This window comes from Pan paniscus, chromosome X (genome assembly GCF_029289425.2).
Source record: "Pan paniscus chromosome X, NHGRI_mPanPan1-v2.0_pri, whole genome shotgun sequence".
Taxonomy (NCBI): Eukaryota; Metazoa; Chordata; class Mammalia; order Primates; family Hominidae; genus Pan; species Pan paniscus.
Window position 1 is genome coordinate 32378796 of NC_073272.2, and position 14974 is coordinate 32393769.

At 48.5% G+C, this 14974-nt stretch overlaps 1 protein-coding gene across 1 annotated transcript; it reads right to left on the reverse strand.

The window, feature by feature from the left end:
- Positions 1–10995: 10995 nt before the first annotated feature.
- LOC129395295 (hypermethylated in cancer 2 protein) lies at positions 10996–13101 on the reverse strand. Its single transcript, XM_055106415.3, has one exon. It carries the CDS (start codon positions 12842–12844, stop codon positions 10997–10999), a length of 1848 nt encoding a protein of 615 aa, XP_054962390.1. The 5' UTR covers positions 12845–13101; the 3' UTR covers position 10996.
- Between the last annotated feature and the right edge of the window lie 1873 nt (positions 13102–14974).

Genomic DNA, 14974 nt, shown 5'->3' on the forward strand with positions numbered 1-14974 from the left:
AATAATAAGATTATGGCATTTGTAAAGTTTCTGAAGCATTTTTTAATTTTTTTCAGGTGAAAAATGATTTATAATGAAATATGATATAAGTTAAAGGGGAAATTGAATGTAATCCCCATACGTTTTCTTTTAAGGCCACATACAGCACATAGAATAGCTCCTCTTTTTTTGGCCATTACCCTTTAGTTGGCATTATTCAGAGTCAGTAAAACAAATACCTGAATGCTGAAGGAATTGGCAGTCTCATGAAATGTTTTGATTTCTGCTTTCTAATTGTCACCCTTTGCTTTTACCTAACATTACCTGCTTTAACAATCTCGCAAAAATCTCTAACACCAAAACTCAAATCTCTATTATTAACTCTAAGGTAAATCAACCCCTGGAAATACTTGACAGAGTTTTTGCTACAAGGGCTTGTTTCTTTTAAGCCCATTTTGACAAACTTCTGCCCCACTTCCCTAGTTTTTATATTTTCCTTTTTTATTTTTTTAATTTTATTATTATGATACTTTAAGTTTTAGGGTACATGTGCACAACGTGCAGTTTTGTTACATATGAATACAAGTGCCATGTTGGTGTGCTGCACCCATTAACTTGTCATTTAGCATTAGGTATATCTCCTAATGCTATCCCTCCCCCCTCCCCCCACCCATATTTTCCTTTTTTAACCTCTTATCCCTCTCCCCGTCTGATTTTCAGGTTTTGGGACACAGAGACACTTCCTCCTCAAGCCAAGATAATGCTTTATTCCTTCTATCATAAATTGATATTAAAGAGAAAACACTTGCTCTGTTTGATAGTTGAACAACTGAGAATTTTCATTGTACTTATGCTGTGTATTTACCTATTCTTTGAAGCTTGTACAAATGAGTATTTGTATGAACTCTGCCTTGGCCTCATAATAATTTACTTCTGTTAAGACCAGGAGGCCAAAGACTCAACCAAATTTGTACAGAATCTCAGTTTTCATACATTGATTGTTATCCTAAACCCAAGTCTATCATTACCCTTTCTGCTGTGTGCCTTTCCAAAGAAGAAAGGAAAAGGGAAAGTTGAATCTGCTGCTATTTCTTCTTGTTGGTGCTTCTGTGTCTTAGTCTGTTCGTATTGTTATAAAGGAATGCCTGAGGCTGGGTAATTTATAAAGAAAAATGGTTGGCTGGGTGCGGTGGCTCACGCCTGTAATCCCAGCACTTTGGGAGGCGGAGGCAGGTGGATCACTTGAGGTCGGGAGTTCGAGACCCGCCTAACCAACATGGAGAAACCCTGTCACCACTAAAAATACAAAAAATTAGCCAGGTATGGTGGTGCATGCCTGTAATCCCAGCTACTCGGGAGGGTGAGGTAGGAGAATCACTTGAACCTGGGAGGTGGAGGTTGCAGTGAGCTGAGATCGCACCATTGCACTCCAGCCTGGGCTACAAGAGCAAAACTCCATCTCAAAAATAAATAAACAAAAGAAAAAAGGTTTATTTGGCTGACAATTCTGATGACTGGAAAGTTCAAGATTGTGCATCTGCATCTGGTGAGGGCCTCAGGCTACTTCCACTCAAGGCAAAGGGGAAGGGTAGCCTGCTGTATAGAGATCACATGGCAAGAGAGGAAGCAACAGAAGGGAGGGAAGTTTCAGGCTCTTTTTAACCACCAGCATTCATAGAACTAATTCCATGAGAACACATGCATTACTGCAAAGATGGCACCAAGTCATTCATGAGGGATCTGCCCCATGACCCAAACATCTCCCACAAGGCTCCACCTCCAACACTGGGGATCAAATTTCAACATAAGGTTTGGGGCAACAAACATGCAAACCATGCCATTCTGCTTCTAGCCCCCAAATAGCACGTCCTTCTCATATTGCAAAATACAATCATTCCATAGCAATAGTCCCCAAAAGTTCTAGCTTGTTTCAGCACCAGTTTAAAAGTTCAAAGTCCAAAGTCTCATCTGAGACTTAAAGTAAGTTCCTTAGAGTTGTGAGCCTGTAAATTCAATAATAAATTATTTACTTCTAAAATTAGTAATTGGGCAAACATTTTCATTCTAAAAGGAAGAAATAGGCCAAAAGAAAAAGGTAACAGGCTCTATAGCAATTCTGAAACCCAGCAGGACAGATATTATATCTTAAAGCTCCAAAATAATCTCCCTTAACTCCATTTCCTACATACTGAGCACATTGGTGGGAGGGTTGGGCTCCCAAAGCCTTGGGAAGCCCCACCCCCATGGCTATTTTGGGTACAGCCCAGGTGGCTGTTCTGATGGACTGGAATTTGGGCTTGTGGCTTTTCCAGGCTGGAGTTGCACACTACTAATGGCTCTATAATTCTGAGATCTGGAGAGTGGTGGCCCTGCTCCTACAGCTCCACTAGGTACAGCTTTTGCATTTTGCATGCCTGCAGACTTAGCACCACATGGATGTCACCAGAGTGTACAGCTTGCATTCTCTGGAGTGTCAGCTGGAGATGTATCTGGGGCCATTTCAGCCATGGCTGCTCCACTCGGAGTGGTCAGGATCTAGGGAGCAGCATCCTGAGGTGGCACAGGGCAGCAATACCCTGACATCTCCCCCAAAACTTTTCTGTCTTTCTAGGCCTCTGAGCCAGTGGATGGGAGAAGCAGCCTCAAAATTTTCTGAAATGCCTTCAGGCCCTATATCCTATTGTATTAAATATTAGCACCTAGCTCCCTTTTAGCCATGCTAATCTCTTTAGCAAGTGGTTGCTCCACAGTACCCTTAGATTTGTCTCCTGAAAACACTCTTTCTTCATGATCAGACCGTGAATTTTCCAAATTTTGATGTTCTGCTTCTTTTTTTTTTTTTACTTTAAGGAAATATTTTGTATTGTTATTGTCTTTAATTTTTAATTTTTGTGGGTAGTTAGTAGGGTATATATTTATGGGGTGCAAGAGATAATTTGATATAGATAATAATACAATGTGTAATCACATCAGAGTAAATGGGATGTTCATTCCCTCAAACGTTTATCCTTTGTGTTACAAACAATCTAATTATACTCTTTTAGTTATTTTTAAATGCACAATTAAATTATTATTCACGATAGTCACCCTGTTGTACTAGCAAACACTAGATCTTATTCATTCTTTTTATTTATTTATTTATTTTTGAGACGGAGTCTCGCTCTGTTGCCCAGGCTAGAGTGTAGTGGGCACTCTAACTCACTGTAAACTCTGACTCCTGGGTTCAAGCAGTTCTCCCTGCCTCAGCCTCCTGAGTAGCTGGGATTACAGGTGCCAGCCACCACACCTGGCTAATTTTTGTATTTTTTAGTAGAGACGGGGTTTCACCATGTTGGCGAGGCTGGTCTTAAACTCCTGACCTCAGGTGATCTGCCAACCTCAGCCTCCCAAAGTGCTGGGATTACAGGCATGAGCCACCATACCCAGCCCATTCTTTCTATTTTTTGTAGCCATTAACCACCCCCAACTCCCCCCAACATCACCTTCTTACCCTTCCCAGCCTCTGTTAATCATCCTTCTACTCTTTATGTCCATGAATTCAATTATTTTAAAGTTTAGCTCCCACAGCTAAGTGAGAACATGTGATGTTTGTCTTTCTGTGCTTGGCTTCTTTCTTTCTCTCTTTCTTTCTTTCTTCTTTCTTTCTTTTTTTTTTTTTTTTTTTTTTTTTGAGATGGACTCTTGCTCTGTCGCCCATGCTGGAGTGCAGTGGCACAATCTTGACTCACTGCAACCTCCGCCTCCCGGCTAATTTTTGTATTTTTTAATAGAGACAGAGCTTCACCATATTGGCCAGGCTAGTCTCGAACTCCTGACTTCATGATCTGCCCGCCTCAGCCTCGCAAAGTGCTGGGATTACAAGCATGAGCCACGCGCCCGGCCTGGCTTATTTCACTTAATATAATGATCTCCAGTTCCATCCATGTTTTTGCAAATAACAAGATCTCATTCTTTTTTATGGCTGAACGGTACTCCATTGTGTGTATGTACCACATTTTCTTTATCCATTCATCTGTTGATGGACAGACACTCAGGTTGCTTCCAAACCTTAGCTATTGTGAACAGTGCTGCAGTAAACATAGGAGTATAGATATCTCTTAGATATACTGATTCCCTTTCTTTGGGGTATATATCTAGCAGTGGGATTGCTGGATCATATGGTAGCTCTATTTTTAGTTTTATGAGGAACCTCTAAACTGCTCTTCATAACAGTTATACTAATTTGCATTCCCACCAACAGTGTATGAGGGTTCCGTTTTCTCCACACCTCGCCAGCACTTTTTATTTTATCCAGTGGTTCTGGATAAAAACCATTTTAACTGGAGTGAGTTGATATCTCATTATAGTTTTGATTTTTGCTTCTTTTTAAATTATAAATTCCAAATTTAGATCCTTCTTTTGCTGTCATATCTGATCATAAGCTGTTCAAAGCAACGATGCCACTTCTTCAAGGCTTTGCTGCTTAGAAATTTTTTCTTCCAGATACCCCAGGTCATCATTCTTAAATTTGGCCTTCCATAAAGCCATAGAGCACAGGACATAATGCAGCCAAGTTCTTTGCTATGCAGCAAGGGTGACCTTTGCTCCAGTTCCCAATAAGTTCCTCATTTCCATCTGAGACTTTATTTCCATTACCTAGTTTCACAGCTGCTTCCACATTTTCAGGTATCTTTATAGCAACAACCCACTCCTTGGTACCCATTTTCTGTCTTTGTCCATTTGCCTTGCTATAAAGGAATATCTGAGGCCAAGTAATTTATAAAGAAAAAAAGGTTTTTTGGCTCATGATTCTGACATCTAGAAAAGTTCACGATCGGGCATCTGCATCTGGTGAGAGCCTCAGGCTGCTTCTACTCGTGATAGAAGGTGAAGGTGAGCTGATGTGTGCAGAGATCACATGGCAGGAGAGAAAGCAAGAGGTGGGAGGTGCTTTTTAACAACCAGCTGTCACAGAACCCATAGAGTGAGAACTCACTCATTACTGCAGGAATAGCACCAAGTCATTCATAAGGGATCTGCCCCCACAACCCAAACTCTACTAGACCCCCACCTCCAACACTGGGGATCAAATTTCAACATGAGATTTGGAAGGGAGAAACATCCAAAATATGGTCCTCTGTAAAGAACTAAATTAAATGAAAAAGACACATTAAACTAATAGGTTAACACTGTATTTTGAGGTAAGATATGGATTCTGTTTTCCTTAGCATCCTTTTCTCTGCATGTTTAGATAATTTGAACTATAACAGAAAGAATGAGCTTGGTAAACCTTCAACTCTAAAGATGATAGTGGGCTCCCCAAACCATCTCTCTCTTCCAACTTGACTGTTTTAGGACAGTGGCTCTCGAGAGCAAAGCTTCCAAGCAGTTTAAATATTGCTCTTTATACAAGCTTTTATGAAAAGTTTAGTTTCTGTCATCAAATAGTTGTTAGAAGTTCAGAGGTTCCTTTGTGAGAGCCAGTTGAACAGTTCTCAGACTTATATTCAGAGGTAAAAGAGCCTGGAAAAATTAAACCTGCATAATCTTGGTGTCCTCTAATCCCACGAGATTGTGCAATTTTGGCATATTTTTTAAGGAAAAGGGACGAGACACTCCAAAGCCAAGTGGGGGGTTTATACACCCCAGAGAAAGTTCCAAATTTTTTACAATTTACATTCTCTTTGGAAAGCTTCTTAGTTTTTTTTCCCCCCTTGATTCTATTTTTATCATGCCATAGCACTGGCTCATGTTAATAAAGACAGTCAGGGACACATGAGTCCTATGGAGGAGAAACTGGAACTTCAGTCCAAGTAACGTTATTTCACAAAGCAATGGAGAAGTGAAATTAGTGCCGTTGAGCCCTTAAGACTCCAGATTTCCTCTCTATGGAGAGGCTTCTGGGGTAGAAATTTTTCATCTCTGTCTCCAACTGACCACATCAAACCCCTCTTTGGGTCCTGTCCCTCTATGAGTAAAATTCAAGCAAATGTATATATCAGATTATAGATCGAAGAGCTAGTTTTGTTTAAGCAACTTCTGTCTATTTACAGGCACACATTTATAACAATAAAGCAATTCCTATTCTTTGTAATTCTTTCCCTTGCTCTGTAACTCCTGGAGGTGCGAAGAACAATGCTTGAGGTTAATGAAAAACATCTTTCAAGGTAAATTTTAAATTAATGAATCCCTCTACATTCACATTTAGTAGAAGTCAACTAATTAGTTTCAAAATTTAGAGCAAAAATAAATCCTTTCTATCAAGTCTCTTGAAGGGATTACTACGAAGCATATGACAATGCAAACTTTCTTTTTTTTTTTTTTTTTTTTTTTTTTTTTTTTCAATCAAGCTTTTAATGAAAAGATCATAAAATAACAGTTTCTTATCGCTGTACATTTAAGACTGCACACTTCTGAATGGAGAGATCAGTCGTTGGTGAATTGCTTTTCTATGACACTGGGCAGCTGTGTAGCTGCAGCTCTGACCTGAATTTATACAAACTCTCAAGGGACATGAACTCAATGTGACAAGTGACAGCGGCGGTGGCCAGTACAGGAGTGCGATCCCGGTGTCCCTCCCCCCTTCTGGGAAGGGCATAAAACAAAACATGATCCCTCTTCCAGTTCCAATTAAACAAAACAGCTATAACCCCATCCCTCCCCCCTCCCCTTCGAGGTATTTGCGAGAAATGAGCCAGTGCCCAACCTGGGTCCCCCCGGGGTGGGGGAGGGCAGAGGGAAGCTAGTGATGGGTGGGGTAGAGAGGCTCCCCTCAGCACCTGGCCCCACGGGGCCCGCCAAGTGGAGGGTGGGAGCCCTGGGGATCCTCCCTGCCCCAGTGAGGTCTGTTATGCAGCATTTTTGAGGTCAATAAATTACAGCAATAAATAGCAAGGTGAGGTAGGGGGAGGGGGTCCTGGTAGAAAGTTAAAGTGGGGTGACTGAAGCCGGGGCATCCTAGGAAGGGGGTCCTGGGCAGCCTCAGTTCCCACCGCTCATGCCCACCCCCACCCCGGCGTGGAATGTCAGACTGAGGCTCCAGTTAGGTCCCTCCCCAGCCCTCACTCCTGGCGTCTGATTCACAGGTTCAGTAACATCTGCCCCAACGGGGTTCTGGGAAATAGGAGGACCTTGGTCCCTTTAGGGGGCATGCCAGGGCTGAGAGCCCTTGTCTGCTCTAAGGCCTGGCACCTTTGGCTTTTGTCCCCCACGCCTGGGGGTGGACGGATGCAGCCTCCTGCTCCCTGAGCCCTGCCCTCCGGCTGCCCAGGCCTCACCCCAACTCAGGATGGCCGCAGGAGGGCAGGGGGTCAGCCTGCCCAGCGGCCCAGCCCAGATCGCACTCCTGCACAGGGCCTGAGGTCCAGTGAATACTGACGGATTGGGGGAGTGGGTGGGCGGCCCGGTGCCCCCGAGTGGTGATGAACGGTAAACACACAGGGCTGCCTGAGGTGGGGAAAGTCGGTGAGGGTCCGGATTGTTCATTTCACAGGCTGAGGTGTATGGCTATGCTGCGAGTCTCTGAGATTCTTATTTGCTTAAAGGTTCATCTTTTCTCTTCCTTTTTTTTGCAATCCTGGAGGAGCCCTTGCTGGGGCTCGGTCCGGCGGGAGCATGCAGTGGCGGAGCCCGGCCTGCCACCCGCTCACTCGCCCCAAGTCTGAGAAATAAATACATTCATCACTGCACAAACATTGATACAAAAACAACACTGTTAAGAGTGTTTGCACCGTCTATGTTGGTAAGGACCAGACCCAGTCAGCCCCTTCCGCTGCCTGGGGTGGGGTTAGGGGGTCCCCAAGAGTGGGGACCCACCAGAGTCGACAGAGCTGCGCAAAGGTCCCGGCTTTTTGGCTTGAGTGGGACCCTCGCATCAACCCATCCCCAAGGGTCACGGGCAGAGCAGCAGGGGGACCCAAGCCCAGACTCGGGTCCTGTGGCCAGAACTGACGGCCATCCCCGCGTAGGCTAGCTGGTCAGGACCAGCGTGGTCCGGCCAGAGGGCCTTGGGGGCTGGTCAGCACGGGCCCAAGCTCTTTGGTGCCAGCTGGGCTTGGAGGGGCCCTGGGAATGGGGACGAGGGCTCAGGTGACTCCAGGGAGGCTTCCAATCCCTCCCCCAGCCCCAGGGCTACCCTTCTCTGCCCGTGAGCCACTCCAGGGCCAACTCAGAAGGGCTTCCAGCAGCAAGGGAGGGTTCCCTGGACTGGCCTTACAGCTGCTGAGGTCTGAAACTGTAAAAGCTTATGTAAACAATGAGATAAATATATTAGCATCTTTTTTCTGAGCCCATGGAGGTTCCATACTCATTCAAAATGTGCTTTGGTTTAAAAAATAGGCTTTGTGAATTTGGGTATGAGCTTATTTTTTTTTCTTTTTTCTTTGTTTATCCTCTCTTTCCTACATGATATCTGCTATTTTCTGATTCCTGTTTCTCCGAAACATTCAGGAATTAAGTGACGAACGCAGAGAACTGTAAGCCGCCTTGGCCTCCAATAACCCAGTTTCCTTGTGAGGCTCTTAACATCTCCACACACACACACTCGCACACACCTGACGTGGAAATCAAAGGAAAAAGAAAACAAAGCCAAATGTTGTGTTAATCCCGCCCCGCCCCACAAACCCTTAAAGTCTTAAATAGGAAACTAGTGTTCTGCTTTCTCATTAAAATACAGAAAAGGCTCGATACAATACTAAGGTGGATACAATACTATGTCGCACAAACGTCATTGAGTGAGGGGCCTCTGCTCCCAGTCCCTGAAGTTCTGCAAAGGAATCACCTACTTTCACGAGTCACCTCACAGATGCGGCTGCCCACAGCCCGGAAGGCCATGCACACGGCCAGGCGCGTGAACACTTCCCGTGCGGTACAGACTTTGTGTCGTGTGGCTTAAGTGCTGATGGGGCGGGGTGGCGTCAGGACAGCAGGAGCCCCCTCACTGAGTATGGGTGAAGTCCATGGGTCTCCTCCCCCCAGGTCCCTAACCTGACTTGCTGGAACCTGAGACCCAGGGTCCAGTCCTCTGTCTCCCACCAGGAGGGAAGAGGGGCCATCTTAGGCTGGGATCACCACAGGGAGGGCTCAGCCAGGAGCCTCATCTGCCCAAGCTCCCTCACCCCCAAAACACGCTGCTCACCACTTGGGTCCCTGAACTCAGGCTCTGTTTTTAGCTGGAGGGTCTCTAGAGGGGTGGGGGTAGGGGATGACTCTGTATTTTTTTGGTCTAAACTTAAAATAGAATGAAAAGAGAGAGAGAAAAAAAATGGTGAAGCAAGATGACAATAAAGGCTGCCAGCCCAGCCCCACAGCTTCAGCTGGCTGAAGACAGTGGGACTGAGATCAGCAACCTTGGTCTGGCCTTGAGAGCCCACTTCAGGGCCCACAGAAGTATCTGAGGCTGGCTAAGCCCAAGATGAGGGGCGAGAGGTGGGCCCCGAGACAGTGGCCGGGGACCAGGACTGCTCAGGGAAGTGCCATCCCTGTTCCCCGGGGTGCCCTGTGGTCAGCTCTCTCAAGCTTAAAACTCTTGCAGGAATGGAGGATAGGAGTGGCAGGATGAGGGCTCACTTCCGCCTCACCCTGGCCGGGAGCTGCAAAGACCTGCCACCCTCCTCATGGTTCCCCTGTCAGCACCCAGTGCCTGGCTCCAGGCTGGGGCCTCACACCCCTCACCTATACCACAGAGGTTTGTGTGCCTGGGGTGCAAGGGTCCCCTCGAGGTGGATGTGGCCCAAGGCTCAAAGGGAAAACCCACAGGTGAGCTGCAGGCACTGGGCCACTTGGCGCCCTGCTGGCTCCTGCACACGACTTCCTAGGTGCTAAGCGAAGGAAAACAAGAGTGTCAAGGGCTTCCACTGCCAGTCACCAACATATCGTTGTCATGAATTCAAGAGGTAGCAAAAGGTCAGAAGTCTCCACCTTGTTCAGTGAGGAAGGAGGGAAAGCGAAACATCTGCCCATGCATACGGCACACACCACACATACACACACACACACACACACACGCGCACACAAATGAAAACAAGAGTACCGACGGCCCCGGCATTGAGTCTAGCCTCCCCCCACCCCCCGGAACCCCAGACCTTCCAGTTCAAACAGTCACATAAACGTTACACTGGTTTTTCTCTTAATAAAAAACAAGTACCTCTAAACAAAGAATATTCCTTGGAAACTACAGGAAAAGCACTCTCCCCTGAGGCAGCCGAGGCAGGGCTCAGGGACCAGGGAAGCCTTTGGGCAAGAAGGGCTTCTGGGGCCTGGAGAGGTGGCGCGCCGACACCCCTGCAGCGCCAGAGCCGGGGGACACGCAGGAGTGCCAGCGGCCCCTGTTACATTCAGTCTTCAGACCCAGGCTCAGCCCTGGAGGGGGCGGAAAGAAAATAAGCTATTGTTTGTTTTGGTTTAAAAAACAAAAATCAAAAAGAAAAACAGAGGAACAGATCAGTAGGAATAACAGCAACACAGGCCCAGAGGGCTCTTTAGTTGTAGAGAGGTAGGCGGTGGGGTCACCCTGACTGTCCCAGCGCCAGTGAGCAGTGCCACCCTGGCTCAAGGAGGGAGGGATCTGCACCCCCAGCACCTGTTCCCTGCAGAACCAGGGCTGCACGCGCCCGCACAGACACAAGCACACGTGCACACACACAGACACGGCCAGCAGGGTGAGGCCTGCTCCCGACACCACCCTGGCCGTGGCCAGCGTCCCACTGCCCTTTCTCCAAGCCGCCTGCAACAAAGGGACCAGGTCCCAGCGAGACCCACGTGACCCAGCCCACAGGCCCTGCGGTGGCCCCCGCGGGGAGCTGGGGGCCTGGGTGGGATGGGGAGGTAGACGGGCTGGGACCCCTGGCTTCCCTCCTCTCGGCTCTGCTTGGTACGGACTGTCCATTAAAGCTCTGGGTGTGGGCAGTGGGGGCCAGAGGGGCCACCCGGAGCCTCCACTGGACCCAGGGTCTCGCCCCTGCTGCTGCATCACCTCGCTTCTCCTTCCATGGGTTCCCGGGGAGCAAGGTGGCAGAGGGCGCCCGCGGGTCTTTGGCTTCTAGGAGGGGGAGGTGTGCATGCGCAGGTGGCTGATGAGGTTGCGCTGCTGGGTGAACTTGCCCCCGCACAGCTGGCACTCGTAAGGCTTCTCGCCTGAGTGCACACGCATGTGCTCCGTGAGGCGGTACTGACGGGTGAAGCGCATGCCACACTCATCGCAGGCGAAGGGCTTCAGGCCCAGGTGGCTCCGCATGTGACGCGTCATGGTGCCGCGCTGCGTGAACATCTTGCCACAGATGTTGCAGGGGAAGGGCCGTGTCAGCCAGTGCGTCTTCTCGTGCTGCCGCAGCGTGGCTGGGTCCTTGTAGGTCTTCTCGCAGACCGAACACTTGAAGGGCCGGGGCTCAGCCGTGTAGGCCGCACTGGGTGCTGACAGGTCCTCGGCCTCCTCCTCGGCACCCCCACTGCCTGTCTCGTAGGCCCCCTCTTCCTTGATGAACAGCTCTTCCTCCGTGTGAGTCTCCACGTGCGCATTGAGCTGCTCAGAGCTGGGGAAGCCCTTGGCGCAGGGGATGCACACATACAAGTTGTCCCCGTAGGACACCGTCTCGTAGCCCTCCTGCCGGTACATGTAGTGGGCGCTGGCGTGGCCGCTGCCCCCCTCGCTCCCGCTCTGCGCACTGTCTTCACTTGCATCCTTGCCGTTCTCCTCCTCCTCCTTGCAGGGGTAGGGGGGCTCCCCATAGGGCCCGCTAGGGCCAGCCCCACCAGCCAGGATGCCATTGGGAACCCTGTCCCCGACCCCCTCACCCTCCTCTCCCGGGCAGGGACCCTTGGGCCCTGCTTCTCTCCGCTCAAAGGGGGAGCCAGCCACAGGCTCCTTCTTGCCCCACTCCTTCTTCCGAGTGGAGTGCCGGAGGCTCTTCCGAGGCTGCCCACCAGGCGCCTCCAGCAGGCTCAGGTGGTTGTCCTCGGCCCCCTCCAGATCCATGGGCTCATCAGGGGTGCCCCCCAGCTCAGAATAAGAGGCACTGTTGGCAACGGGAGGGGCAGAGGCCGCAGGGGGCGAGCCATGTTGGCTGTCGCTCAGCTGGGCTGCGTCATCGGGAGTGAGGTGGGGACCTGGGGTGGCAGGGGGCAAGGGTGGGCTTTTCTTGGACAGGTCCAAGCCCAGCTCCTGCTCGCAGCCCCCGCTGCTCCCGTTGGTGCTGCTGCTGCAGCCCCCCAGACCCGCCTCCCCGCCAGCTGGGCAGACGGCCCGGCCCAGACCTTGCACGCTATCCTGGTTAGAGCCACCAAGAAAGAGTTCATCGTCTGAGCCTTTGGCTTGGGGGAGCTCCTGGGGGGTGTGGGCCCCCTTGCGCCCATCCACGAGCCCCTGATACCGAGCTTGGATGACAGAGGCCGTGGACAGCCGCTGGCTGCGGGGGGGCCGCCCCATGCCAGCGGACCCCGCCCTCCCAGAGCCAAAGGGCTTGCCGGCTCGCTTGAGTTTGCGGCGGCAGAGGGCTGCCAACTCGGGCAGCTGGAGGTAGCTGGCGGCAGTGAGGAGGGTGCTGAAGTTGGGCTCGGCTGGCTGGTCGCTGGGCAGCAGCTTGCCTGTGTAGATGAAGTCCAAGATCTGCTGGAACACTGTGGAGCTGACCATGTCTGTGTCCAGGTTGATGAGGTTGTCGTGCAGGACCAGGGACTTGAAGTAGATGCTGCTGGCGGCTAGGACGTTCTTGTGGGCCCGGAAGATGGAGTTCTCCACCATGATGATGACGTCACACAGGAAGCCCTTGGTCCTCTGCTGGTTCAGCTGCAGCAGGAGCTGCTTCGAGTGGCTGGGCAGCTCCATGTCGGGCCCCATGTCCCCGCGCCCTGCCCACGCGCACCACCGGAGTGCCAAGGGCCCAGACACCATGTGAGCAGCAGCCAGCGGGGGGGGGCCTCCTGAGTGCGTGGCCTTCCTGGGGGTGCATCAATGCCTGGTCACCTCGTGTGCGTCGGCTGCGGCGCTCCGCCCGCCGGCCGGCCGGCCGGCCCTACCAGCGGCCCTTGTCCTCAGCGCCCGGCTCGCGCCGCACGCGCCCGCCCCGTCCGCCTGCCGCCAGCCCGGCTCGGCTCCCCGCCTAGCGCGCCCCGAGCGCCGCTCACAGCCGCCCGCCCAGCGCCATCTTGGAAGCTTGTCGACAATGCAAACTTTCTATTGGGGGCTCATTATCAGAAATTCCCATCAAACAATGAGATAAGAATCTAATCTAATGAGAATCTAATCCAGTAGATGTAAGTGCTTAATTGTACAGATTCATATCAAATTGATTTACAAATCTCTTGGCTTTACTTTAAAATCTCTTAGACTTTAAGTACTCTTACCACAAAAAAAGAAAAGGAAAAAGGTAACTATGAGATGCTAGGTATGTTAATTTGCTTGACTACAGTAATCACTATGTATATGTATATTAAGATCAATATATTAAAACATTATGCTGTACACTTTAAACATATACAATAAGAATGGTCTTTTAAGACAATGCTTCTCAAACTTTGACACGCATATGAATCACCTGGGAATCCTGTTTAAATCCAGATTCAGTAGATCTGGGGTGTGCCCTGACATTCTATATTTCTAACAATCTCCCATGGGATGGCAATGGTGCTCATCTGAGGACTACACTTTGAGTAACAAGGTTTCAAGGCACCTATGTTCTGCATCTTAGGCCTTTATATAGCAAAAGCTCTTATTTGCAGAATGCCTACTATACGTGCATTATAGACTAAAAGGTTTGATTTATGTCATTTAATCCTCAAACTAATCCTATAGAGCATGTTTGATTATTTTTTAAAATAAGAAAAGTTTGGATTTCAGAGAGGCTAATTACTTTGTCCAAAGTCACACAGGAAGTCAGGGCCAGGAATTTGGACCCAGGCTTTTCTGACTCCAAAGCCAGAGGACTATTCTCTATGTATTATATACAACATCTAGTACACAGCGTTTTGAGACAGAGATGAGAAAAAGTTTCTACCATTCAGAATCAACAGTACAATGGCAGAAATCAGACAAATATGTAAAAAGATAAATTACAGTTTTTAAAGGTATTGTGCAAGTATCAAAGAAGTATAGATTACTGAGTTAATTAAATAGTAATAGGATAGGAAAGGATAAAATTAATATATTTCTGTACAATTACTTTGGATTAACTCTCATTAATCTACCTCTTGATGGAAGAAGTGGACAACTGTGGGCATTCTAACAACTGCCACATGTAGGTAACAGTGAGGAGGCCGTTGGAACTTTTCTGTGAGTTGGGGCTGGGGAAGGGAGAGGGATTTCCAAAGTCCCTTCAACATCCCCACTTAAATGATTATGCAACTCAAATTTTGAACTTGTCATTTAAAAATAATTTATATAAATTACCTGCTCGTGGTTTAAAATATATATAATGGTACAGAGCTATAAAGAAAAAAGTCTTCTCCCCTAACTCCCTTATTTCCACTTTCCAAAGGAAAACATTGTTTTCAATTTTATGTGTATCTTTTCTGGAAGAACTAAGTTTTTCTTACAATTTTTACAATTTTCAATGTGAGCCTTGTTGAACACAAGTTACCTTAAAGAAATGTTCCATATAGGCCAGGCTCGGTGACTCACGCCTGTCATCCCAGCACTTTGGGAGGCCGAGGCGGGTGGATCACCTGAGGTCAGGAGTTCAAGACCAGCCTGGCCAACATGGTGAAACCCCATCTCTACTAAAAATACAAAAATTAACCGGGCGTGGTGGTGTGCGCCTATAGTCCCAGTACTGGAGAAGCTGAGACAGGAGAATTGCTTTTGAAACTGGGAGGCGGAGGTTGCAGTGAGCCAAGATCACACCACAGTACTCCAGCCTGGGCAACAAAGTGAGAATCCGTCTCAAAAGAAAAAAAAAGAAATGCTCCATGTAGAATTATAGAATTTTTGTACCTTTTTAACATCGAGATCTAGACTTGATCACTACTTTATTCAATTCAGAAACTACTTATTGAGCATTTATTAAGGGCCAGGTATTAGGCATTT

Bases quoted from the DNA above. Each gene is read 5' to 3' on its own strand.
- LOC129395295 (XM_055106415.3), bottom strand. From the start codon at position 12,844: ATGGTGTCTGGGCCCTTGGCACTCCGGTGGTGCGCGTGGGCAGGGCGC.